Here is a 23,627-nt window from a genome sequence, read left to right as displayed (position 1 = left end):
GGGCTTCAACAATATAATATAAAAGCATTCAAATTCATATACTACCTTGTTATCCATGTTATTCTTTCTTTGCTTGGGTTGTGTTGAGGTTGGTGCTTTGGGTTGATAGGTCCTTGTGTTCCTCTTCCACGATCTCTTTCTCCTGCATTGGTTCTTTCCAGCTCCAATATTGCCCCCATAGTCTTGCTTCCTTGTCTGAATGTCTTGTAGTACGTCTACAGATATTGAAACCAAGTTGACATATCTACAATGGCAAACCAGCTACACCGAGACTCGACCATATCGAATTGCCCAATTTGGCCGCAAAAAGGCGAAAAATGAACAAAAGAAGCCACATAATCTAATATTCCAGAAAGGGGAAGATATCGAGGTTATTCGAGATATCAAAGGAATGAAAGAAGATCAGAAGTTCACTCTCGAGGCAAATGGCTTTGTGTATCGGAGGTACCCTCCGCCCTGGTCCACCACACCAAAGGATTACTGGGACCCAGAACAGATTCGAAATGTCTTCCTGCCGGAATGTGAAGCAATTTTGAGAAATGAAATCGAGGGGGTTGATCGGGTGTTTATCTTTGATTGGAAAGTGAGCAACAGCATTTTACATCCAAGTTTGGCTTTTGCTTACCTTTTATCATAAACAGGTTCGGAAAAGGAAGAGCGCAAAGGAGCGACGAACTAGAAACCAACATCTGTTGAGTTTTGCCCGATATGTTCATATAGGTAAGTCAAAGTCAATTCTTGCCGTAATTATGTTACCAAGAAGATTCAATTCATACTGAGATTCAATACGTGGATATCATTACTGACAAAATTTAAGACACGTTACTCACAAAAGACAAAATTGGGACCTCTATGACTGAACGAATTCGCAATCATCTTCCCGAAGAAGCCCACTACCTTCTTTCCGGGCGAGTACAAATGATAAAGTGAGAGCTAGCCACCATACCCTCCCCCATTCGCTCTTATAAAACATATAAAAGAATTTGTATTTTGAACTTTAGCTGACTTGAGAAATCCAAGCATGTGGCGCCCCCTGAATGGACCAGTTGAAGACCATCCTATGACTGTGTGTGACGGACGAAATCTAGACACATCTAAGCTAGTCGAAAGCGATATGATTCGCGGCGACTATACAGGAACACTGTTATATCCACTGTATGAGCCAAAAAAGACTCGCAAATGGTATTATATGAGCAAACAGGGTGTTGAAGATGTACTCCTGTTCAAGAGCTTTGATTCGAAGGAGGGAAGTGTGAAATGTGAGTGCAATTCCCATTCTGAATTTCATTGTCTCTCCTGAGATCCACGCAAGCGAGTGAAACAGGAAAACAAAAGAAAAGAGAGAGTCTAACTAGGCATTTACCGTGTTTTAGATGCCCCTCATACATCATTTGCATTGCCAAATGCCCCGGATAATGTATGTCCTAGGGTCAGTGTGGAGGTTAGGGCTTTGGTATTTACGCAATTGACGTAAAGCAACTGGCAAAAGGCAATTGGCCTAGAATTAGAGTGACATAAATGTTGATGAAGCTCTTTTTTGAGGGCAGAAACTGCGACATAGGCTAAGAAACACGACATAGTCCACTATCATCCCAACTTTCACTTCCCACTCCCTTCCGAACGATAAACAGATCACCAGGATCCCTCCGTTTCTTGATACCCCGTAACCGAGGATAGTTCTCACCCCAAAATGATTCCTGGAAATTCACTTCATCTGCATCAGCTTCATTCCCGTACGCACCCATTTTCCCTGGCTCAAGAGATCTGAGCATGGGCACATCATGCTCCGTGATATTGGAAGCAACAGCTTCCTGCTCTTCAAACGTCATATCCGCACTCATAAACCGCACAATGATCACGTGAACCATCGTATCCCGCCATGCAGGGTTAAGTCCAGACTTGATATCACGATTCCTGGAAACCTGGCCACCAGTAACAACACCGACCACTGCTTCTTCCGGGCCAAAACTGAGACCCTTGAGGCCTTTGGTAAGCTGCGTGGAATTTCCCGACTCAAAGAATGAGCGAGAGACAAGACGAGATGCCAAACGTGTTTGGAGGCCGGTTGTATCGTTGCCTGAGAACAATGCCAGGTACATGCTCGACATGGAAGGGAATGCCACTATGCCATGTAAGGGTGCAATCCCTGTCGCGTTTTTCAGGTCTGATATCACCGGCGACATGAGCTCCCCAATGGATTTAGTGTTTGTTTGGTTAACGAATACTTGCACTGCCAAAAATGTTGACACACCGGGAGTCGCGGAACTGGAATCGGGGATAATCCCATACCAGCCTGAACCACCATTGTCATTGAGACGAACAATATGCTTCTGAAAAGCATCAACACCATTCCAGAATGGCTCAGCAGCCGTCGTGCTGTAGTTCGTCATCGTGTATACTACCGGGTAATCGGGGTAGGCCTTGACAGTCACGCTGACAACCACGCCGAATGACCCGCCACCACCGCCTCGTAATGCAAAGAAAAGATCGGTGTTTTGATAGGCGTTTGCAAATACGAGTGAGCCCTAGCATAGCCTCAGCGTCAGAAACCAGGCAATATCCTTGGAAAATTGCCATTCGGGAAGTCTTACATCCGCGAGAACAACTTGGAACTCGAGCACGTTATCACTGGCCATTCCGTGCATCCAACCCAGATATGAATGTCCGCCTCCTTGTACGTAGCCACCGGCAACGCCAACTGTGTTTGAGGCTCCTCCTACCACCATCACACCCTTGGAACCCAGATACGCGTACATCTCGCGTAATTGGACACCTGCGCCAAGAGTCACAGCCTTGATCTTCTCCGAAGTCGCCGTTCCAGCTGGCGTCCTGGGTACAAATTCATCGGCAACAGAGATGTTTTTGAAACCATGGGTAAGAATCTGTAAAGAATGCGGCGCAGAAGACCGGCCAAGGAAATCATGTCCAGTATTCTTGATGACAAGCTTGATATTATGATGGGCTGCGAACTTGACAGCTGCCTGGATATGTTCTGCCGTCTGTGCTATGACAGAGAATAGTGATATGCGGCCTTGTTTGCATGGTGTTGATTGATCAGTCTCGACGTAGCATTGCTCCTCTTCTTCAGGCCAGGATTCCCAATTCTCCCATTGCAGGGCACCTGGATACATCAGCACAAGTCAAAGTCAAAACTTGTAGAGCTGTGTATGAGATTTAAGGCTTCGAACCTGGCTGGGATGATCTGTAGGAAGAACTGTATGTATTCTCCTTTACAATGGTGCACTCGGCATCATTGAAGTTGGGGTCATGACAGGGGTAGCCGAATGGCTTCACTGCAATCAGATTGCCTTCAACTGAAGAGTTCAGGGAGACCCAATTGGCTTCACTTGGCCAACAAGGCTGACTGGGCTGGCAGCGACAGAATGCCGCAGTGGTTGAACCTCCACTGGTGAGGAGCGCACCTAGGCTCAGTAACCAATGCCTCATCTTGGGGTGAGAACTTTGTGGACGGACACGGTACTTTCGCGATATCTAGCCCTTTAATTTGAACCACATCGTAAAATGCATAGAAAAGAGACGTGTTTATTTTCTTTTGGTGAGGAATGTATCACATGCAACCATTGACAGGTCATTGCTCATATTGGAGAAAAGAATGCAAATCCCACACAGTAAATGCATGTTCATTGCAATATTGACTATCATTGCAGATAGACGCTTTGCAAAACACCCGCTGATAGGGGAAAGTAATGCTTAAAACCGGGGACATGCCTATACGAATGCTCTTGGATTGGCTTAATCTTCCTGCAAGGAGACGAAGTCAACCGGAACAACCAACACCAAGGTTAGACGTGTAAATAACTTCTCGACCAGAAACGATACATGTAACAATCTAGGCAGCTTCAGTTGTGGGTCCGCCAAAGAGGCGCAGTTCGTGAGGAAAAATAAGTCACTACATACAGCCCTACAGCAATATCCGAAATCATATTCCCGTGAGACACGAATAGTTTCTCTCGGTCCATACCCGAAAGCAATCTAAGCCTGACTTAACCTGGGCGTGCTGTTATTCCCCCTTATTAGCTTATTAGTCAGTCCCTAATAGACACTCGTGGACCTGGGCAGACCGTACTCCGCACTCTCCCTTGCATGGATGATACCCGCTTCTGGAAGCTATTGGAGTATCACTTTTTGAAACTTTATTACTCAATGTTTTTATGTGTAAAACCTGACATTTAAATAGATTATTTTATAGAGAAATGTCTAGGCAATTTAATGCTTGTAAATCAAATTGCATTTCTCCATATAAGAATTTTTTCTGAGCTTACTGGTTTTACAAGACGTAAATACGGCTACTATACCGAAGATCCCTACTAAGAATTTGGCTTTTTGTTCGAACAGTGCATCAACAAGGTCGGGGCTAAAGATGACAGAGCTAAAAGCCATTTTCGGCACGCACGCTTGACTGTTGAAGACTTGCACATTCTCCTTCTGGTGACATCTTTGCATTCAGCGCACTGGTGGACTAACACTGAACTTAACAAATTGCTACCTCTGAGCCTCAGATTTCGCATGCAAATTGAGCCACAGCTGTCAGAAGCGAACAGAAGCCCCTAGCATCAATTTGGACTTTCCCCACCGAATGGGTATAGCGCCATAATAAGGTATACAACAAGGCCTGGCCTGGTTCTCAGAGAAGGGCAGCTTCACAAGAAATATCTCCTGCGCCAATGATATCAACTCTGCCACTGTCGTCTCCACAACTTCCTCTCTTGCTCCTATCTCTTTTATGTCTTTGCTGCTTCTTCGTCCTTCTCAATACTAGCAATTAATCTATATTCCGCCCACATAATTGAAGACAGCGCGTCTTTTTCCCACACAAATTCTTTGTTCACCATTGAAAAGAAGTATCTATATGTGAGTTTTGCAACAATGAGACGTGTCATCCTGAGGGCCAGATTGCTTCCTGGGCATGCGGAAAGCCCAGTTGAAAATGGACGGAATGCGTCAAAGTTGTCATTTGTCGGGGCTTTGGACCATCTTTCCGGCCAGAATCTGTCTGGCTCCGTCCAATACAATGCCGACCGATGCATCGTGTAAATGTCAACAGACATTTGTATCTAAAGGTTTCATGAACATGTTGCCACTTCAAATAAGTTCACTGGAACCACTTACGCCTTTAGGAACATATATACCGTCAACATATAATCCTGGAGATGTTCGCGCAAGGAACCTCCCGCTGACTGGAGGCAGCAGTCGCAAAGCCTCATTGATGCAACCACTCAAGAATGGAAGCTGCATAAGCTCTTTATCATTTATGGCTTGGACATCCTCAAACGAAGCATGCAATTCTTTGCGGAGCTTAGACAGCTGAATAGGGTCCTTAAGAAGGAAGTAAAATATCGAAGACAGTGCCATAGATGTTGTCTCGTAAGCAGCAAGCCTAATTGTCCTTTGTTAGAGCAAGCATTCGAAGCACTGAGCACCTCAATTGACTTGGGGAACTTACAGGAATACGCATAAGTTGATATTCAGCTCCATCTCAGTGATCTCTCGGCAGCTTTTGTTCTCAGAGACACCGCTAGTCATATAGTTTGCCACAGAGGTGGTAGTCCTATCCCGATTGTTGATATGACTAGATTGAATGAGTAAACGTCTCGAAGGGACACTCGAAATACTAACCGCTGGATCCCTGCATAAGGATTGAATTGGGAGATGTCAAAAAATTGAGTAAAAGACGCGAATAACCGCATTAGCCGCGTGATGATCAATTGAACACCCGGTATTGCTGAGAATATGGTAATGACTTCTAGATAAGGTGCAACAGTGGAAAACCATGGTGTAAGGACATCAACTTGTTCTGGTTGTTGTCAGCGAGAGTACGTATGTATCAATAATTTCCCCAAATGAAAACTGGGCTTACTTTTCTCCTCTTCACCAATTGGTTCCCCGAATATAATGTGCCCCAATATTTTCCATAAAGAGCCACTCAAGTAGTTTGGTAGATCCAGATCCTCACTGTTTGCACGCATCCTCTCTAGCTGAGGATCGATTTGGTCGAGGCATAGTTTATAGATTGCATCTTCATTGTGGCGTAGTTTCAGCAGACCCGAGTTGATGTTTTTCCTCACTTTTTGATGATGCACAGTGTCCGGGTTCGTAGACATAATATCGATGCCGAAGGTAATATTGAAGACCTTTGCCATGAAGGAGCCTTCTGTTGAGAGAGCGGTGCCAGCTTTACCGCTGTATATCGCGTTGTGGGCAGATATAGTTGAAAAGGAGAGTTCCGTAGGCCCGATGCGAGCGACATTCCCTATAAAATTAGCCTGACGCTCTTAAAAATACGAGGAACCCCAACCATAAGACTTGTGTAAAGAATAGATACTACTATGCCATCTGCGCTTGTGAAGTGCGCGTAGTAGCCAAAGCTAGTTTCCAGTGTAAGTGTCGTGTCATTTTCATAGACGCTGCCTTCAAAGGATGCTCTATACCGGAAAAATAGACACAAAAGCTGGCCCGGAAATTTGAGCCAAGGGATCAAACAATATCCTATAAGCAATAAAAGCAATAAAAGCAAGAAATGCCAAAGTCTAGATTTAAGGTTAATCTTGAGCCCGAAGTTGGGAAGTCCAACACGTACCAATACCACCAGCATGTTGCACGTTGCTCGAATGAGCTGGCTATGCAACGAGATTTGAAAACAGGGGGATGTGATAAGGAGTATGGTTAAGACCAGCAGAGATATGGACTTTTGCATATCAGCTCTTGGCATGGGGGTTTGTGAGCGCGGCAGGATGCCAACCAAGCATGGCCATGTGCATCCTGCAAGGGTGCCCGATGGGCGCTTGTCCTATGTAACAGATTGGGCAGAGGACACGCGCTGCAGCAACTGTGATTATAAACGCGGCGCTTAATTGCTTTCTACTTTCCGTCGCTTGATTCCCCTCATCACCTCTAGAAGCCTAGAACGTACTTTGGAGGCTTACAGTCGCTTACAATGACTGATTCTACGCTTCCTAAAGTCGACTAGAACAACCAACAGCAACATGAGACATACAAAATGACACCTCAACTAGAGAACCTGACAGACTACCTGGGCAGGTAGCTTCAATACTTGGTCAGCCAAAGAGGCGCAGTGAGGCCAGGAGGAAAAATGGGTCACTACAGCCCTACACATAGGAAGCAGTTTAATTATAGTGGAGAAAAACAAATAAGTTACGTAGCATGCTCGCATCACCAATTCATGACACAATGTGTCACAAAGAAAGCTGATGCCAAGTGGCTATGTCAATAGAATATCTAATTATTGCTGCACTTGACCTATCCAATGTAGGTGATATAGAGAGCTCTTCGACCCAAAGTCAGGCTGGCGTGTCCAATCAAGGGGCAATTAATACGAAAACCGACCGCACGAGACGCCTTGGCCAGGATATGCTAGCCAAGAGACCACTAGTATAGTCCGAATTTACTACTGAAGTAGTCTCTTGATAACCATTGGGACACACTGTCTCCCTAGAAACACTGTTCAGTAGAGACAGGTGTCACCGAAAGCTCATAGAACACGACCAACACCCAAAACGGGCATTGGCATACTCCGTAAATAACTACAGTAATAGGGCTGCCTTGCTTCGCCAGTTGAACACGTCCGCACCCCGCCTCATATAGCATCCCCTCGGGTACGCAGTCCGACGGGGAATATTGCGGGGGGCGATGCTACAGTGGAGGTCCCAAGAGCCCAAGGACGTAGGCAGAATGATAAACTGCATTTAGGGGGAGGCTGAGGTGATGAAAGTAGAGGCTTGGACAAATAAGGGGGCGCAGCATAAGTGTTGAGAGTCACGGATGTGGCTGCACGAGACATAGCATACACATTATGTGCACAATCCGTGGCGCATGCAGTGGCGCATACAGTGGCGTGGCTTTAATTTACAATGAAGAAGAATATCTGAAGCCGGCAGCAGATCTGTTAAAGCGAAGGTATCCGAGTGGCCGAAAACGGAGGTGGATCAGGAACAGACGTGGAATTTAGAGGCAGTGCACGGGTAACATCGACGCTGCGCCTCACAGTGTTCTGTTAAGTCAAGGAAATAAATAAAGGCGAAGATCCAGACTTTTCTTTCATTCTTACTCTGAACCACTGGAAACAGATTAAAAACGAGATTTGCCATTTGCCATTTGCCATTTGCCTTAGGCTTATCCGGTGGCAACCTTTATCCCTTATCCTTTATCACCTCCCTCATCTCCAACATCTACACACCAACACACACACACGCACACCACCACCACAATGGCTTCTTCAACTATGGCCTCTACGTTCAGTACTCGCTCTTCGCGCGCTTCCTCGCGACCTTCATTGTCTATCGATGTCGCCAACCTCCCCCCACTCTCGCAGCCAACACCGCCCTCAAACACACTCTTGATCACCGATCTCAACGACCTGATCCTATTCCAGCCCCCCTCTCTGGATGAAATCCGCGCCCTGATCACAGCTGTTGCACCTCTAAACTCCTTCTCCCCCCTCCCATCCATGCGCCGCATCGTCTGCTCCTTCCACACAACCGAAGACGCCACCACCATCCGCAAGATGCTGGATGGCAAGCGCCTCCTAGAGCGCAACGTCCGACCCCGCATCTACTTCGGCGAGCCGACAGCTATCCTAGACGGCGGACGACCCAAGCTTCTCGAGGCCCCGCAGGTCGACAAGCTGTTCTTCATCTCCCCGCCTCCCAGCCCGCCACACGGATGGGTCTTGCGCAACGAGGACCCGCCCAACAAGGAAGTCCACGCCACCGACCTGGCGCAGGCCCTTTCCATGCTGAAGACCGATCAGACTCAGCCCGCGCCCGCGGAATCATTCGGCGTCGACCCTTCTACTCCCGTTTCTATCACATCGGACAAGCGCACGCCCAGCTGGCCGATGGCCGGGTCGCAGCAGCGCAGTCGGAGCAGCACGATCATCTATCACCCTGAAGACCACGGCGACAGCCCCAATCTGCCGGCCGTTATGGTTGAGGATATGACGTTAACGGTTGAGGATGTGGATATGGATACGGAGATGGATACTGATATGAGCCCGATTGAGATGTCTCTTAAGAAGATGCCTCCTAAGACTTCCCGTCCACCTGTCGAGCTTATGGAGTAGTGGGATTTGAGATGACGAGTGCATTGTTTTTGCATTTCTTTTAGCGATGGGTTTCTTTTCTTTAACTGTACAAAGACATCCGCAACTTATTTGTGACTAGCTATCTGGAAGGCGTTGGGAAAGCATGGGTATATCAGCAGCGTTTCGGATTCCGGGTACGACTTCAGTCTTATTGCTTTTGCTAAAATCTTAATTCTGTATGCATATCATATTATTATCACGCATTCTTTTCTTTCTGTGATATATGTGTAAACCTATCAACCGTTCATCCGAGCAAAGGATACCGGAGCAATTTTAAATGTGATCGATTTCCTCTCCGACCTTCCATACCACAGTACTGCACGAAGAGCAAAGGCCCCGAATGTCGCTTCACGCAAAGGTTTTGGGTTTCTTGCTACGAGTGTACACAATGTCTTCGAGCTTAGGGCTGTACTTCCACAGTTGTATTGGTTTTTTGTACAAATCCTCACCCTAGTACTCAACCTCAAGCCTTAACCAGAGGCCGATAGATAGCCTCCCACATCTGCACCTGAATCCACTCCCTCAGATCCGAATCTTTAGTAGGAATATCTTCTTCCTGAGCGAGACCTTCATCCACAGAGCACTTGATCACAGCAGCCGCAATATCAACGCTAATCTCCCGCGCATCCTCCACATCAGGAAGTAAAGGCTCATTCGAGTCTTGGAGGGCAGGAGCTCGTGCCCCAAGAGCCTTCACAGCCGCGACTAGCATCTTCTTCGATAGGAGCCTGCTTCGGGAGAGGACAGCGCCTAGACCGATACCTGGGAAACAAGTTGAGTTATTGCATTCCGCTAATACGAGGAGCAAGCTTGTCAGTTCAAGTTTATTATATACTTCGCTTTCGGGTAGGTCTTACCAATATCGTATTTCGCACCTCCATATTCAACAGGTGGAAATGGACTCCCTGTTGCAACCAGAGCACGCCCTTCGGTCCACTCGTAAAGATCCTTCGGCTCAGCCTCGTGAAGGCGTGTCGGATTACTGAGTGGGAAGATGATCGGTCGTTCAACATGCTTAGCCATCTCCCTGACAATGTCCTCCGTGAATGCTTTTGGTTTCGTGGATGTTCCAATAAGAACGTGGGGATGAACCTTCTTGATCACAGAAAGTAAGTCACGACTTTCATCGGCAGGCCAGTCCTCGTCTTCTCGTGCGAATGACTTTTGGGCAGGTGTCAATTTCTCGCCGAGTGATTTAACGAGGAGTCCGGGTTTGTCGATACACCTATAGTATGAAGCAGTCTGGTTAGTATCATCTCATAGTTTTACCATCTCGTCCTGGAATATCATACGTACCATATCTGCTTGGATGCCTCTGACTTGGATCTGTGCGCCTCTGTTGTGATAGTATCGGCTATTTGATCTGCAATTCCTGTGCCGGCTGTTCCTGAGCCGAAAATTACCACACGTACTTCTTCCATCTTGACCTTGCTGACGTGCAGTGCCGCCATCATGGCGGCTAGTGTGACGCAGCCGGTTCCCTGGATATCGTCGTTGAAACATGGGATCTGTGGTTGGAATTTGTCGAGTATTCTCCTCGCATTATGTAGACCAAAGTCCTCACTGTGACTGTTAGTATGCCGATGGAATGACAATCTATAAGACAGAATGGCAAACAGGGGGCGTACAAGTGAATAAATGCCTTAGGGAATCGTTTTCGGGCGACAGAAACAAATTTGTCTACAAAGTCATCGTATTCCTTGCCTCTCACTCGGCGTTGTCGAAGACCGAGATATAGATCGTCGTTGAGCAGATCCTCGTTCTGTAAATCCATCAGCACGTCCCGCATACTATCATATCTGGGAAAGGTTGGAAATACATCAGTTCCACAGTCTAGCACAACAGGAAGTTGACGAGAAGGATGAATCCCAGCACATAGCGTGGTAATTACCAACTTCGCAACTGAAATGAGAATGGCGCCCACGCCTTGATCACCAATTCCCAAGATCTAGAGACATAAATTTAGTATTGCCTGTCCCGATTGTTTGGTTAGTACCATGTAGCTTACCTCCTCACCATCGCTCACAACAATGTAATCAATCTCCTCTTCCTTGCCGAAATTCGACAAATATTTATCGATATTATCCTGGTCTCTGATGTCCAAGAAACACCCCTCTGGCTTTCGGAACAAGCGAGAGTAATTCTGGATCGCATCCCCTTCAGTAGGAGTGTAGATAATACTAAACATCTCCTTGAGGTGGGTTTGCAAAAGCTAGACAGAGAAGGAATCCAGTCAGTAACATAATATCACGTCACAGGTAGCAGTATACTCTGCCCTGGACATATTCAGATCGGGGGTTGATCAAACCTTGTAATACAACACTTCATTCTGCGCCTTCATGCTTGCCATGAACGTATTCTTTGCCAGAGGCTCTCCTCGGCTACTATATTGATCGTAGGCACGTTGGACCTGCTCTTCAAGCGTTTGGATGTTTGGTGGGAGCATCCCATGTAAATTGAAGGTCTTGCGCTCTTCCTGGGTGAAGGCGGACCCTTTGTTGTATCGAGCGTCTTTTAGGATGGTTTTGGCCTGGGAAGTTAGATATATATTGCTCATGGTGGATGGGACTGGATGGCTTACATCGTATGGGCATTCCAGTGGCCCTGAGGCTGCGCGAGGCAGGTTCTTGAATTTGGAGGTCTCTTTTGAAGACATGATGCAGGAAAGCAGATTTTTGGCCTGGCCCGGTTGAAGTCCTTTGCTCAAGTTATGCAAAGAGAGAAGTTTGAGGGTGAGTCTGCTGGAGTTGTTGACATTGGAGTGATGTCATGCCACTCTACTTGTACCGGTTCTCGGACCCCACATACTTCAACTGCGTTTGACTACTTTGACTACAACTATTCTAACAGCTGCACTATCGGCTATTCTACACGCATTCTTATTGTTGGATCTTGTTCTTGACCCGACCCCAAGTTGCAATTCCTCGTTACGAGTACCAAATAAAGGGACCTTATCTATCTCTGCACTAGGCTAAACAAACTTCACTGGCTTGTATCCAACGATTATTCAATTGGACTCATTAATTAAATAGGTGAGATGCTTAGGTAGGGAGTGCAGGATGTCCCTCACGCCCTGTCTTCTTATTTCCATCATACGGAAGAACCAAATTCATAAAGACCCCGACGACGGCGGCGATGATGAACGGAGTCTCCACCATCAAGTTAATACCCTGTTCAAAGCCCTGCAGTCGCACATTTGAACCGCTATAATCCAAGATCTGGGAAAACCAGCTGGGCGACACAATGTCGATGAAGCCAATACCCAGTGCAGTCGTGAGAATGAAGCGATTGCGTCTCGTAAATTCAACCAGACTGAGAACTTTGATACCTGCAACGACAATCGTGCTATAGAGGAAGACTTGCATTCCCCCGAGAACAGATGGAGGCATAGAGCCAAAGACAGCGCCGAACTTGCCGAAGATTCCCATTAGAATTAAGAATCCTGAAGCACACCATCCTGCTCTTCGGCTCTGAATTTGTTCCGTGTTAGTATCACTGAGTACCTGCAAAATATATTGGGGAAACACCTACAGCGCAGCCAGTCAAAGAGATCACACCGTTGTTTCCGGCCTGGCTAACCATCGGCAAGCCCGTACCCAAAGCACTGATCAGACTGCCAATGCCGTCGCATAGGATGCCCCCTTGAATGCGGCTGTTGAACTCGATGCCATCGATCTCCACACCAGAAATCTCGGCAGTAGCCAGAATATCTGGCATGCAGCTGACAGCCTCGCAAATAAAGAGGATGAGAAGAGGCAATACCAATGCTCCATCCACTGACAATTTGAAAGTGTGAACCCAGAGAAATGTCGCGACTGGAGCGGCGTCGATATTACCGCGTGACCAATATCCAGTTGCGCCGGATATCGCGCATCCAACTGCCAGCCCAAAGACAACAGATGCGGAGCGCATGAGTGGTGACCCGAAAAGCTCGACGATGATAATTGTCACAAAAACGCTGAATCCGAGACCGATGAGCTTTGGGTGCCCCCTGATCGCACGTCAGTACTGATCTTGAAAGTACGTGGCGTTCGATTCACTTACCAGCGGAGTGGTTTTGGTGCTGCAGTGTCAGGGCACAGGGCATAATAGCCCTGGCCGCCGTTGCAGTTCGAGCTACCTCCCCAGTTTTCCATTCCACTGGAAATCAAGTACACCCCGACGAGTAGAAGGAGTGTACCAGTCACTATCTTTGGGAAGATCCTATTGAGGGTCTTCGGCGGAACGAATGATAACAAGATCTGAATCCAAACCGTGCAAAGAATGGTACCAAGCATGGCACCCCAGGCGTCAGGACAGGGAAGTCTCGATCCATCAGAAGAGGTAGGACATGTTCCATTTGCATAACGCATGCTCGCATAACTAAATGCGATAGCCAGAATGTCAAAGGTTGGACCGACTACAGATAGAAGGCCGGTGCCGATATAGAAGGGTGTTTTTGTCAAATGAACCCGAGTCACCTGCATAGCTGTTGCAATTCCGGTGGTGATGAAAGCTGCCGAGACAAGGTACTGACTCTGCTCTGAGGAGAGATAAAAGGCACCACTTGCAAGGGCCAGAGGCGGTGATACTACGGATCCGATCATAGTCAAGGCATGCTGAAGGCCCAGAATGATCGTGAGGAGAATGGGGACTTCATCGTTCAATCCGTAGAATGGGGCCTCATAGTCCTTGTACTTCTTGTTCAAGGGCCAGATATTCGGCGTCACAAGGTAAAGGTAATCCTGCGGTGTTCGTGTTAGCGTTTGCAATGACGGATGGCTCAGCTCTCGTACATAGTCTCCGATCCATCCCTCTCTCGTCGTGAAGTATCGATATAGGTACTGCCATCGGGTTTCGGCGACAGGCGAGACTTCGATTATTTGCGATCTCCTGTCATCCAAATCTAGATCTTCCTTCGGCGTTTTCCGTTGATCATCCATGTTTCATGCTCTAGGACAACCTGGTTTTGAGTGTCTGCAGACTGTCATAAGGCGCGAAATAGCCAGGATATTCTCCATGACGATATATAGCTTCTGTCAAAGATGATAACAGTATCTCATCATATCAACTTCAAGTTGTGTATCGTTCATCCTCGGCCGGAAAGATAAGACGTTGATTGCTTAGCGTCGGCCGAGGATCTGGGGTTCTGGGGTAACCCAGGAATAAATACGATCTCGCGAATTGTAGTTATTTCATTCGTTTTTCTTTGCTGGGTCATCATGACGAAGGCAGTGTCTCTCTCATGCAAACTATTCTATGGTGCGACGATTATTACAGTCAATCAAAAGCGGGAGATCATTCGTGATGGATATATCCTGATTGAAGGCGACCAAATCACCGCCGTTGGAAAGTGCCCATATCCCAATGCCTTGCCTGCTCGCACCAGAGAGATTGATTGTCGAGGCAAAATTATCATTCCAGGATTGATCAACACTCACGCTCATCTCGTCCAATCTGTGCTTCGGGGGTTGGCAGAGGATCTACGTCTACACAACTGGCTCTGTGATGCGATCTGGCCCCTCGAAGCTGTTTTCGAAGGCGAAGATGGATCCAATGCAGCACGGTTGACCATAGCTGAGATGCTGAAGACCGGCACAACGTGTTTTCTGGACCCGATGTTGACCTACCGAGCCGGGTTTGATCAAGTCTGTGCTGCGGTGGGTATGATGGGTATCAGAGGCTGTCTTGTATGTTCAGATCTCTTTTCGGTGCGAGTATCTCTAATATTTCATCTTGAATGAAACAGGGAAAGCTGGTCAAATTCACAGAAACAAATCGTCAGCTCTCAATCACCGACCCGCGAGACCGAGACCTGCTCGCCATGTCAATACCTGAGCTTCTGAAGTCACATCAAAAACATCATAACAGTCACGACGGCAGGATCCACGTCTGGGCAGCATCAGGGACACCCCGAGGCACATCAATCTCCCATTACCGCGAACTTGGCGAAATATGTTCTCATAATGGAATCTCGGCCACAATGCACTGTGCGGAGGCTCCTCGAGATCGCCTCATCTATCGCGAGACATACGGTTGCAGTGCGATGGAGTTCATTCGAGATGCAAAGCTCTGTCCTCAGCTCAAATGTTCACCGGGGCACAGCACCTTGTCACATCGCTTAGTCCTAGCTCATATGGTGAATCTTGACAATGAGGTGGACATCCCATTGCTAGCGGAGACTCAGACTTCCGTGGCTCATAACCCAACTTCCAACTTGAAGCTTGCTTCTGGTGTTGCTCCTGTTCCATCCATGCTGTCCAATCCAGCGCCTGTTAATGTTTCTCTGGGGACGGATGGTGCACCCTGCAGTAATCACTATGATATGTTTCAAGAGATGCATCTGGCGGGTATTCTTCATAAAGGTGTCAATCACGACGCGAGTCTTATTCCAGCGGAAGTGGCCTTGGAAATGGCCACGATTAATGGAGCAAAAGCATTAGGACTGGAAGACGAGATTGGAAGTCTTGAGGTGGGTAAAAAGGGTGATTTTGTGGTGATTGACCCGTATGGACGGGGTGGACTTGGGGCTGCGCCTTGGAGTGACGACTATTCGAGCCACACAGTCGATCCTGTCACCACGGTTGTTCATGGATGTACCGGTCGTGATGTCGACATGACGGTGGTGAACGGGGAGATCTTGGTGGAAGATGGGAAGTTGGCAGTCGGAGGACGAGAAAAAGAAATGGAGATTGTTCGCTTGGCTCAGAAGTCTGTTAAGGGTCTATTGGAGCGGTGCAATCGTGGCCGCGAGGATGATGCCAAAGTGGGAGCGAAGCTTATGCAGCCGTGGTCGTATGTTTGACTAGTGAGGATATCTCAATCTATTGAATTTATGTTGTATCAAAGATTCCATGATTCGGTCAAAGGATATGGTTTGTAACGCGCATCCCAGCGCAATCAAAGGAAATGTGATATCCAGAGACGGAGAAGAAGCATTTTTTAAAAGCCAATCCTTATTGAACAGGACAACTTATTACCAAAGAGCTCTTAGCCAAATTTCTATATCACCAGCCGTATGAACAAAGCCCTCTTGAAGACCGAACAAAGGCAATGTTTTAGACTATAAAATCATGCCTCATCTTCGTCTATGCACTTCAATCGTCTCTCCTCATACAATAGATACACCGAGACAACTAAATATCTTTGCATATTGCAACTGATAATATTCACTATTTTGTGCCTACTGGACCAACCAAGAAAGGCTTTCGTAGATTATGAACAGAGCAATCCCCAAGACCACAAGAACCAGCTATTGCCAAGATCATAAAATGACAGGGAATGTAAAAACACCAGTACGCCCCCAAATCGCCAGTAATCAAAACTCCTCGCATGCTTGAGCTTTCTCTTTTTTTCTAGACTGCAACGCTCAGAATCCATAGCTGGTCTGCCCATAAGGCGTAGCACCGTAGGGTGTCTGTGCACTCGCACCCCAGGCACTGGCAGCTCCGTTTCCGTAGGAGGTCAGGTTACCGTCAATGCCCTCGGGGGGCTCGTAGGCATCAGGGTCGTTGGCACCCAGCATATCGGCATCTTCCATGCCACCGGCGTGGCCGTCTTCGCCTTCGCCTGAGAGGACAGAGACGGTGGTTGCTAGCTTGCGCTGCAGCTCGATGAGCCCCTGTTGAATAATCATGTCTGGCTCGAGCATTCCGATGCTCTCCACGTCCACGTAGAAGGTGTGGGGTTCGGCGTCGTAGTCAAATGGCTGGTCGGGGCCATTTGCGGGTTCCCATGCGGCGTTTTCAGAGACGGGCCTGAGATATGTCAGCGGATGAATCCAAGCACGTTTAAAATGAAACTGAACAAGATACATACCATTCCTTCGCAGCATCCTGCTCATACCAGTAATCCACGTGCCGGAGGTTGTTGTTGGGATCATATTCAAAGCCCACAGCGGCAGTAGGCGCCCACTTAGCATGTTCCTTAGCCGTCCCCTTCTTAGCCAAGCAAGTCATCTTGATCTCCTGACCCTTCCGCAGCTTGCAGATCAACGGCCCCTTCTGCTCGGGATCGTTCAGGACCGGGTTACCAATCGTCTCGTTCACACGCTCGCCCACGACGATCAAGTCACGCGCGTACACGGACATGATACCGCTACCGCAGCGAGCGTGCAGCGAGAGTGTCACACTGCAGCGCACACAGTGGTCCTCGCAGTCGCAGTCTCGTGTATAATCCAGGTCATCGCAGTTGTTGGAGTTGAGGGGGATCATGCCCAGGCGGTGCGCGAGCATTTCGTCTGGGAGGACGGAGGTGTTGCTTTCGATTTCGATGAGGTCGAGGGCCAGTGTGGGCACTTCGGCGAGAATTGTGCGGCGAAGGGAGTTGGCGAATGCGAGGTCCACGGAGCTGAGTCTGAAGTCCACGCGGAGGGGCTCAGCCTAGAAGTTGGTTAGTTGGTTGTTCTGGTATTTCGGAGATGGCTCTGCCTACTTCGCGGACGGTTACTTGGGGCCCTGTGGGCTCTAGGTCCATCTCGTAGTCCATCGTGTGTATGCGGCAGCGCTGGTCGCTGCCACCCTTTGTCTGGAGCTGGTGTCTTGGCGCGGTGTTCAAGTAGACAAAGATGAGGGTTAGAAGGTAATTGAAATAGATGGAGAACGAAAGAGTAACCAAATGTGTTGTGGTAGAGAAGACGGGCGCGTGGTTGGAGCCGGAGTGGACGAGATCGCGGATTTGCTCCTCGGAGGCAGCTTTTTGCGCTTTGCCTAATCGGGACACGCAGTCAAAGTGCCTGACTTGGGGCATAAATCACAACTAACTACGTAGGTACTTAATACTAGCTGTGTTTGATTTTACGTCTGGGTTCTCATTTCTTTGTGCTTCCTTGTTACTTTCCTTGTTTGGAGAGTGGAAGAAGTGCTTCACATTTGGTAACGTTTGGTGTAGATGCTGCATTCAACACCTCATGCCTAGAACTGAGCGCAATGCGATCTCAGCTCATTCCTGGCATCAGCAAGGTAAGCAATGTACATTGAATGAGACAGCAAGGAGTCACTGGCTGTTGCAAAGCCCTCCTGTTGGTGTCTATTAAGGCGAAAGCAAAAGGCACAAATCAAATCACGAAACAGACGGGTAGCGGCAGCCCGTCAAGGATGCAAAAAGTAGACTAAAGGAGACGAAGCCAATAGTAGAAGCGACGAAGCCACCGTAATTTTGGAGTTGGTCATGTCGAGTCATCAAGGTTGGAGGCAGTTCTCTGAGATGCACGGGAGATGGGAGATTGGTAGAGGAGAGTAGAGAGTAGAGAACTGTTTGTTGCATGCGGGGGGCTACCGCTTCAAGGAGCTGCGATTCAACGCCTCCAATAACTCGGGTCGATTTGCGAGTGCCGTGGCCGCCGTTGAGTATGAGACCCATTGCCGTTTGCGCTTGTGCATCTCGGGCCACTCGGCTTCTTCGCGCTCCACGGTGACTTCAAAGAATTGATATGAGGCTTTTGGCGCTTGCGCCGTGAGGAGGCCGGATGGCCTCATGTCCGGGATGAGACCCAGATCGCGACTCACGACGCACACCACGCCGGCCTCCTCCCAGGCCTCGCGGCACGCAGCCTGCTCGGCGGTTTTTTCGTCCAGCTCCCATCCACCCTTGGGGAGCACCCAGCCTCCGGGTCCGGCGGATTGGATCATGAGGACTTTGGTCTTGTCGGCGGAAATAGGGACAACGCCGGCTACCAGTCGCTCGCCTTTCGATCCGTAGCCTATCACGCCGTTAGAGTCAGAGAGACGTAAGGGGCAGGCCGATCTCGCCCCACGTGCCCGCAAGAGCCACCTGAATACTCACGTTGGTTTATGCGCCCAACGCGGGCTTCCATCGATCGTATTTGTGCCATTGTCTTGAATGTGCTAAACTGACTCAATTGAGAGGATCCCCGGAAGAGCAGTGGTGATGGTCAAAAAAAAAGGTGGGGAAAAAAAGAGCAAAAAGAGCGGAAGGACTTCTAACGATTTCACTTTGATTCAAAGTGATCAAAGTGAAATTGGTCCGAATCTCTCGAGCTCCCTCAGAGCCTGGAGAGTGAGAGAGTAAGGGAGGGCGGTCGGGAAGGGAAATTTTTTTCCCCTCAGCGGATATTGAAGCGTGGAATCAGGTCTTCCCAATCATTCCCGACGGGGGACTGGAATGAAAAGAAGTACAAATAGGCATGGTTCAAGAAATATCAGTTGAGCATTGGAGAATAGAAAAAGGGAAGTGGGAATGGAGGGGCAGAACCGGCGGCGCAATTCGGGTGAAATGACACGGCCTTGCATACGGGCTTTGTTACTTGTATATTGCTTATTCTGTGCTTTCTTAGTCTCGCATTCTCATTTCTAGTCTATTCTATGCTTTCTCTTCGATTCCATAGTGTGTATTTTGTTCTCCAGGTTGTACTGATCACTTTATGGTCATGTGACTCTATCCCAAATGCGTCAACTTGTCAACTCCAATTTCTTTAAACTCTCAAGTTCTTCGGGTCTCAGGTCGGAGTTAGTCCAGACACCCTGAAATGTGCTTCGTCTCGTGTGTGGGTAAAGACCCTAACTCCGGCTTGGTACCGAGTGGGAAACCCGGAACGGTTTGACAAGAGAGTATAGATCTGCCGATCAGGCAATTAGAAAGAGACATACATGCACTACGTTCGTAGTAGAAATAAAAGTGTACTGTAGAATCCCCTTACCGCCATTGTAGAGAACCGGCGTATTTACACCCCGCCAACTCCCCTCTCATCACTCTCTCTCTCTCTCTCTCTTCTCTATACACATCGCCACCACAAGGGGCCAAAGTCCGAGATGCAACCAGTTGACGCCGAACGCGCGCGAGAATTGTCGCTATTCCGCCCACTAGGTCAGTCCCACTTCGCTGCAGGGAACCACTGAAGTAGAGCTCCGTTACCCCGTGGCGCTTCCACTGGTCCTGATTTGGGCTTACAGTAGATCTAATGTTATGCAGGTTACCAAAGGAACTCGTGTGGTTACTGCAAGTCCGACAATGGAAGTACGTTGCCTCATTCTGCCTTCTTTTTCATAGTTGACCCGTTGACACGTAACAGGTGCATCGTACTACACCAGTTCCACGTCCGTACGCCCGCACCACTATGAGGAATTGGTCAATTGCGGATGGAGAAGGTTTGGTCCTTTAGATGAGAGATGACCTGTAACCCACAACTGACATCCACAGATCGGGTTCTCTTTACTACAAACAGAACCTGCAGCGGTCGTGTTGTCCTCATTACACCCTGAGACTTGAGGCTTCCGAATATCGGCCCCGCCGCGATCAGCGGAAGGCAATCAACCGATGGAACAAATTCATTCTGGGCCCAGAGTATATGCGCAAGGCAGCCCGGCTCTGCCCGCGCACTCGCGAGTATGCATCTTCATTCTCCGTTGGCCATTGTTACTTGAATCGCTGCTGACAATTTAACAGGGAGAAAAAGCACCGCAAATGCAACTTCGATGTGGTGACTGCCGTCCACGAGTCGGAGTACAGCAATGTCAAGCGGCCCGTGGATCCTGCTACCAAGCGTCCACTAGAACCAGCGCATCGCTTCGAAGTTAACATCGAAGGCGACTCTGTGTCTCAGGCAAAGTTCGAGCTGTTCCGAAAGTACCAGACGGCCATCCATAAAGAGGATGTATCTCGATGGAAGCCGAAGGACTTTCAGCGATTCCTCTGCTCAGGTCTTCAGCGATCGCCTGCCTCAGCACAGAACAGCTCCGAAAAGAAAATCGGCTCCTGGCACCAATGCTATCGTCTCGATGGAGAGCTAGTCGCAGTCGCGGTCCTGGACTTGGTTCCAAACGGCGTCAGCTCCGTCTACGTCTTGTAAGCTGAGTGAAGTAATAGGCCCTACTACTGTGATATGTGATAAGCTGACACAGTCCGTACCACACAGCTACGACCCAGCATATGAGCAATGGGAATTCGGAAAGCTGAGCGCGATGCGCGAAATTGCCTTCTCGCTCGAGAACGATTACCGCTACTACTACATGGGTAGGTCGCAGTCGTGAAACCATTCCCTGCCTGTGGGTTACGTTTCTAATTATCCGGATATAGGGTACTACATTCATTCCTGCCAGAAGATGCGCTACAAGGCCAACTTCCGACCCCAGTACATCCTCGGTATGTTCCACCCCGTGTGCCGGTATTAACCATTGAGAGTGCCGTGCCACCTATGAGATTTTGGGCACAAGATCTGACCCTTTTTTCCCCGTTACGCAGACCCTGAAACCAATACCTGGGATCCGCTTGATGGCGAGTTGACCGAGAAACTTAATTCTCGTCCTTATGTTTCCATGTCTCGGGATCGTGCTTCTACCCCTGGAATCCCGGCACCTGCGCCTGAGCCCCTTGAAGATGAAGAGCAGATGTCTCTCTTTGATGTCCATATGCCTGGTGTCATGACCGCGCCGGAAGTGGAAGCAATGGATCTGGGTAAATGGCTGTTGGTGGTTAAGCAGCACTTTGTCCATATGGAGGTATGCAGACCACTCTTCTTACTGAGGGTCATTATTTACTGATTTCATCTAGGATCTGGTCGACTGGGAAAAAACAACCATCACTTCGCCTATGTCTATAAAGGGCATGGTTGCTGAATTGGCTGCGGTCTTGGGTCCTAACATTGTGAAGAACAGCGCAGTGGACTTGTTCAGTTGATCAAATTCCCTGTCTTACTGATACCAAAGGCGTTGATTTGCTATGCAGAATGATATAGAACTAGGAGCATGGAAGGAAGTGGATGCATGGAGTTGAATTATGTTTGTTGTAGAAGCATTGTTAGATGGTAGTATGGATTTCCTACTTCGTTTCTCATCCGTTACTTTTCATAACTCGCATGCTATACGCTTTGAATCACCGGCAAGTTGTGAGGCCTACAGTCATGATCCAGTCACCTGATACGGTTATTATAGAAAAGACTCAGCTCTCTCAGATCCCATTCAACCTACCGATATAAAATCGCAAAACCCCTCACCTTATATACTCATCCTTCCCCCTACTCACACCCATCGCATTCGCATAAAGCTGGAGAAGACTTCAGGTTAGAATATAGTTACACCTGGAAGCTTTGCGTGGATTCATCATTCTTCCTTATCAGCGCCCTTTTGGTAGAGCGGAATCTGATTGCTTTGGTATGTCATAACAGCATACCAAAAGCCTTCAACTATCAACTAGAACGGACTTCGATACTGACGAAAAGTCTCCAAAGTAGAAGCCCCTCTCAAAATCTCCTGCAACAACCCTGAATAATCCCAACCACACGCCGTAGCCGCCATAGCAGTCAAACTAGCCTGATCTTCACGACCTGGACGTCCAGGCCCAGTCATATTCTGCAAAACCCATTAGTCCTCGAACCAAACAAACACACGAATCAGTAATACATGTACATGTACATACCGGTTTCATATTAACATCAAAAATAGCAAATCCAGACCCAGGTCCAAACCGCCGAACATCAATCCGAATAGGCGCCGTAGCCTTAATCAAACAAGCCACATGCTCACATTGCCTCATCACCTCTTCATAAGCCGGATCCCGCATTTCCTCCTCGGAAACAACGCGCGAGTTAGCAGTAACAGCGATTGTCCCATTATACGGCGCGATTCCCTGATCATGATTGAACCTAGTCACAGGCGGCATACTCCAATAACCCAATCTACCAGAGCCAGGGGAAGGAGGCATAACGGTGATAGTAGCTTCTTCGCCAGCGAGAAACTCTTCAAGAAGAACGACCGGCGATTCATCAAAAAGTGATTCAATATGATCTTTCAATTCAGCGGGGTCGTGGCACACTTTCACGCCGTGGCTTCCACGGCCGCGAACTGGTTTCCCAACGATTGGGTAGTCCGTAATGTTTGTCTGTATGAATGAATCCAGATCCAGGGGAGGATGATCGGTGGCCTTCACTTCCCATGATTTGGGTAGTGTGAATGACCCGCCCAGAGAGCGGAGTTTATCGTTTAGGTAGAGCTTGTCGTCGAATTTCTCGACTAGACCTGGTGGCTGGCCAATTACCCGGACGGTGGACGCATGGTCATCTAGACAAGATGCTGTTTGGAGAGGGTGGGATGAGAAGACGATCGTATTTGCCCAGAGGTGTGTTGCGCCTTGGGAGATTGCGGTAAGAATTCCTTCTTCTGAGTCTGGGAAACACCATCCTTCGTGGGTGTCTGGGGATGGGTTTGGTTTGGATGTTATTATATTCACTCCTGTTGAGCGGAGTGTATAGGCGATGTCTGCGCCGGAGTCTTGGTAGCCTGGGGATATAATCAGTCTCTGTGATTGTGTGATTATATGGAGGGATATATTTATTTGTGAGCTTAGGACTTAACTCACCACCTGGCTTGCGCGGTTTGCGAACTCCGTTTATGATAGGGGGGTCAATTGCTTGGAATAATACTGCGACAGTGGGCATGGTGGTTGACTGGCTGTTCCATCGTACTCCTTTGGTTATTTGGAGTGGACACCGCGACAATTTCAACATGGCGAGGGAGTTGAGATGTCATGGAGAGTTGGTAGTTTTAAGAATCGGCTCTATGGGCGGCACAGTCCG

The 23,627-nt window shown here is 48.3% G+C and overlaps 10 protein-coding genes across 10 annotated transcripts; 3 read left to right on the top strand and 7 right to left on the bottom strand.

Annotated features, from left to right (window-relative positions):
* Window positions 1-1,562: 1,562 nt before the first annotated feature.
* Window positions 1,563-3,447, bottom strand: PENARI_c013G04050 (FAD-dependent oxidoreductase; the record flags this gene model as incomplete). Its single annotated transcript, XM_022633185.1, has 3 exons — window positions 1,563-2,525; window positions 2,592-3,121; window positions 3,189-3,447. 3 exons carry the CDS (start codon window positions 3,445-3,447, stop codon window positions 1,563-1,565), a joined length of 1,752 nt encoding a protein of 583 aa, XP_022486940.1.
* Window positions 3,448-5,103: 1,656 nt separating this feature from the next.
* PENARI_c013G02414 (uncharacterized protein) lies at window positions 5,104-6,161 on the bottom strand (the record flags this gene model as incomplete). The annotated part of the gene is made up of 4 exons (XM_022633144.1): window positions 5,104-5,398; window positions 5,465-5,569; window positions 5,638-5,815; window positions 5,879-6,161. 4 exons carry the CDS (start codon window positions 6,159-6,161, stop codon window positions 5,104-5,106), a joined length of 861 nt encoding a protein of 286 aa, XP_022486960.1.
* Window positions 6,162-8,245: 2,084 nt separating this feature from the next.
* Window positions 8,246-9,100, top strand: cbpA (putative calcineurin binding protein; the record flags this gene model as incomplete). Its single annotated transcript, XM_022633246.1, has 1 exon — window positions 8,246-9,100. One exon carries the CDS (start codon window positions 8,246-8,248, stop codon window positions 9,098-9,100), a length of 855 nt encoding a protein of 284 aa, XP_022486898.1.
* A 484-nt stretch (window positions 9,101-9,584) lies between these two features.
* PENARI_c013G06078 (NAD-dependent malic enzyme) lies at window positions 9,585-11,777 on the bottom strand (the record flags this gene model as incomplete). The annotated part of the gene is made up of 8 exons (XM_022633231.1): window positions 9,585-9,913; window positions 9,979-10,346; window positions 10,418-10,684; window positions 10,750-10,883; window positions 10,941-11,069; window positions 11,130-11,333; window positions 11,430-11,651; window positions 11,703-11,777. 8 exons carry the CDS (start codon window positions 11,775-11,777, stop codon window positions 9,585-9,587), a joined length of 1,728 nt encoding a protein of 575 aa, XP_022487035.1.
* Window positions 11,778-12,162: 385 nt separating this feature from the next.
* Window positions 12,163-14,043, bottom strand: PENARI_c013G09894 (uncharacterized protein; the record flags this gene model as incomplete). Its single annotated transcript, XM_022633324.1, has 4 exons — window positions 12,163-12,591; window positions 12,653-13,112; window positions 13,166-13,845; window positions 13,897-14,043. The coding sequence occupies 4 exons, from the start codon at window positions 14,041-14,043 to the stop codon at window positions 12,163-12,165; spliced, it is 1,716 nt and encodes a 571-aa protein (XP_022486863.1).
* A 279-nt stretch (window positions 14,044-14,322) lies between these two features.
* PENARI_c013G01044 (amidohydrolase) lies at window positions 14,323-15,905 on the top strand (the record flags this gene model as incomplete). Its single annotated transcript, XM_022633111.1, has 2 exons — window positions 14,323-14,790; window positions 14,850-15,905. 2 exons carry the CDS (start codon window positions 14,323-14,325, stop codon window positions 15,903-15,905), a joined length of 1,524 nt encoding a protein of 507 aa, XP_022486765.1.
* A 564-nt stretch (window positions 15,906-16,469) lies between these two features.
* PENARI_c013G06661 (DNA-directed RNA polymerase II core subunit RPB3) lies at window positions 16,470-17,848 on the bottom strand (the record flags this gene model as incomplete). Its single annotated transcript, XM_022633244.1, has 3 exons — window positions 16,470-16,857; window positions 16,919-17,481; window positions 17,534-17,848. The coding sequence occupies 3 exons, from the start codon at window positions 17,846-17,848 to the stop codon at window positions 16,470-16,472; spliced, it is 1,266 nt and encodes a 421-aa protein (XP_022487041.1).
* A 524-nt stretch (window positions 17,849-18,372) lies between these two features.
* On the bottom strand, window positions 18,373-18,932 carry PENARI_c013G01135 (NUDIX hydrolase; the record flags this gene model as incomplete). Its single annotated transcript, XM_022633115.1, has 2 exons — window positions 18,373-18,800; window positions 18,884-18,932. The coding sequence occupies 2 exons, from the start codon at window positions 18,930-18,932 to the stop codon at window positions 18,373-18,375; spliced, it is 477 nt and encodes a 158-aa protein (XP_022486829.1).
* A 937-nt stretch (window positions 18,933-19,869) lies between these two features.
* PENARI_c013G01771 (arginyltransferase) lies at window positions 19,870-21,733 on the top strand (the record flags this gene model as incomplete). The annotated part of the gene is made up of 9 exons (XM_022633132.1): window positions 19,870-19,924; window positions 20,030-20,074; window positions 20,130-20,154; window positions 20,258-20,443; window positions 20,504-20,902; window positions 20,973-21,070; window positions 21,134-21,199; window positions 21,299-21,555; window positions 21,608-21,733. 9 exons carry the CDS (start codon window positions 19,870-19,872, stop codon window positions 21,731-21,733), a joined length of 1,257 nt encoding a protein of 418 aa, XP_022486965.1.
* A 512-nt stretch (window positions 21,734-22,245) lies between these two features.
* PENARI_c013G03893 (uncharacterized protein) lies at window positions 22,246-23,489 on the bottom strand (the record flags this gene model as incomplete). Its single annotated transcript, XM_022633179.1, has 3 exons — window positions 22,246-22,404; window positions 22,472-23,331; window positions 23,411-23,489. 3 exons carry the CDS (start codon window positions 23,487-23,489, stop codon window positions 22,246-22,248), a joined length of 1,098 nt encoding a protein of 365 aa, XP_022487039.1.
* Between the last annotated feature and the right edge of the window lie 138 nt (window positions 23,490-23,627).

Source organism: Penicillium arizonense (genome assembly GCF_001773325.1).
Source record: "Penicillium arizonense strain CBS 141311 chromosome Unknown PENARI_contig013, whole genome shotgun sequence".
Classification (NCBI taxonomy): Eukaryota; Fungi; Ascomycota; class Eurotiomycetes; order Eurotiales; family Aspergillaceae; genus Penicillium; species Penicillium arizonense.
The sequence above is the reverse complement of the archived record's forward strand: the minus strand, read 5'-3'. Positions and strand labels throughout refer to the sequence as shown.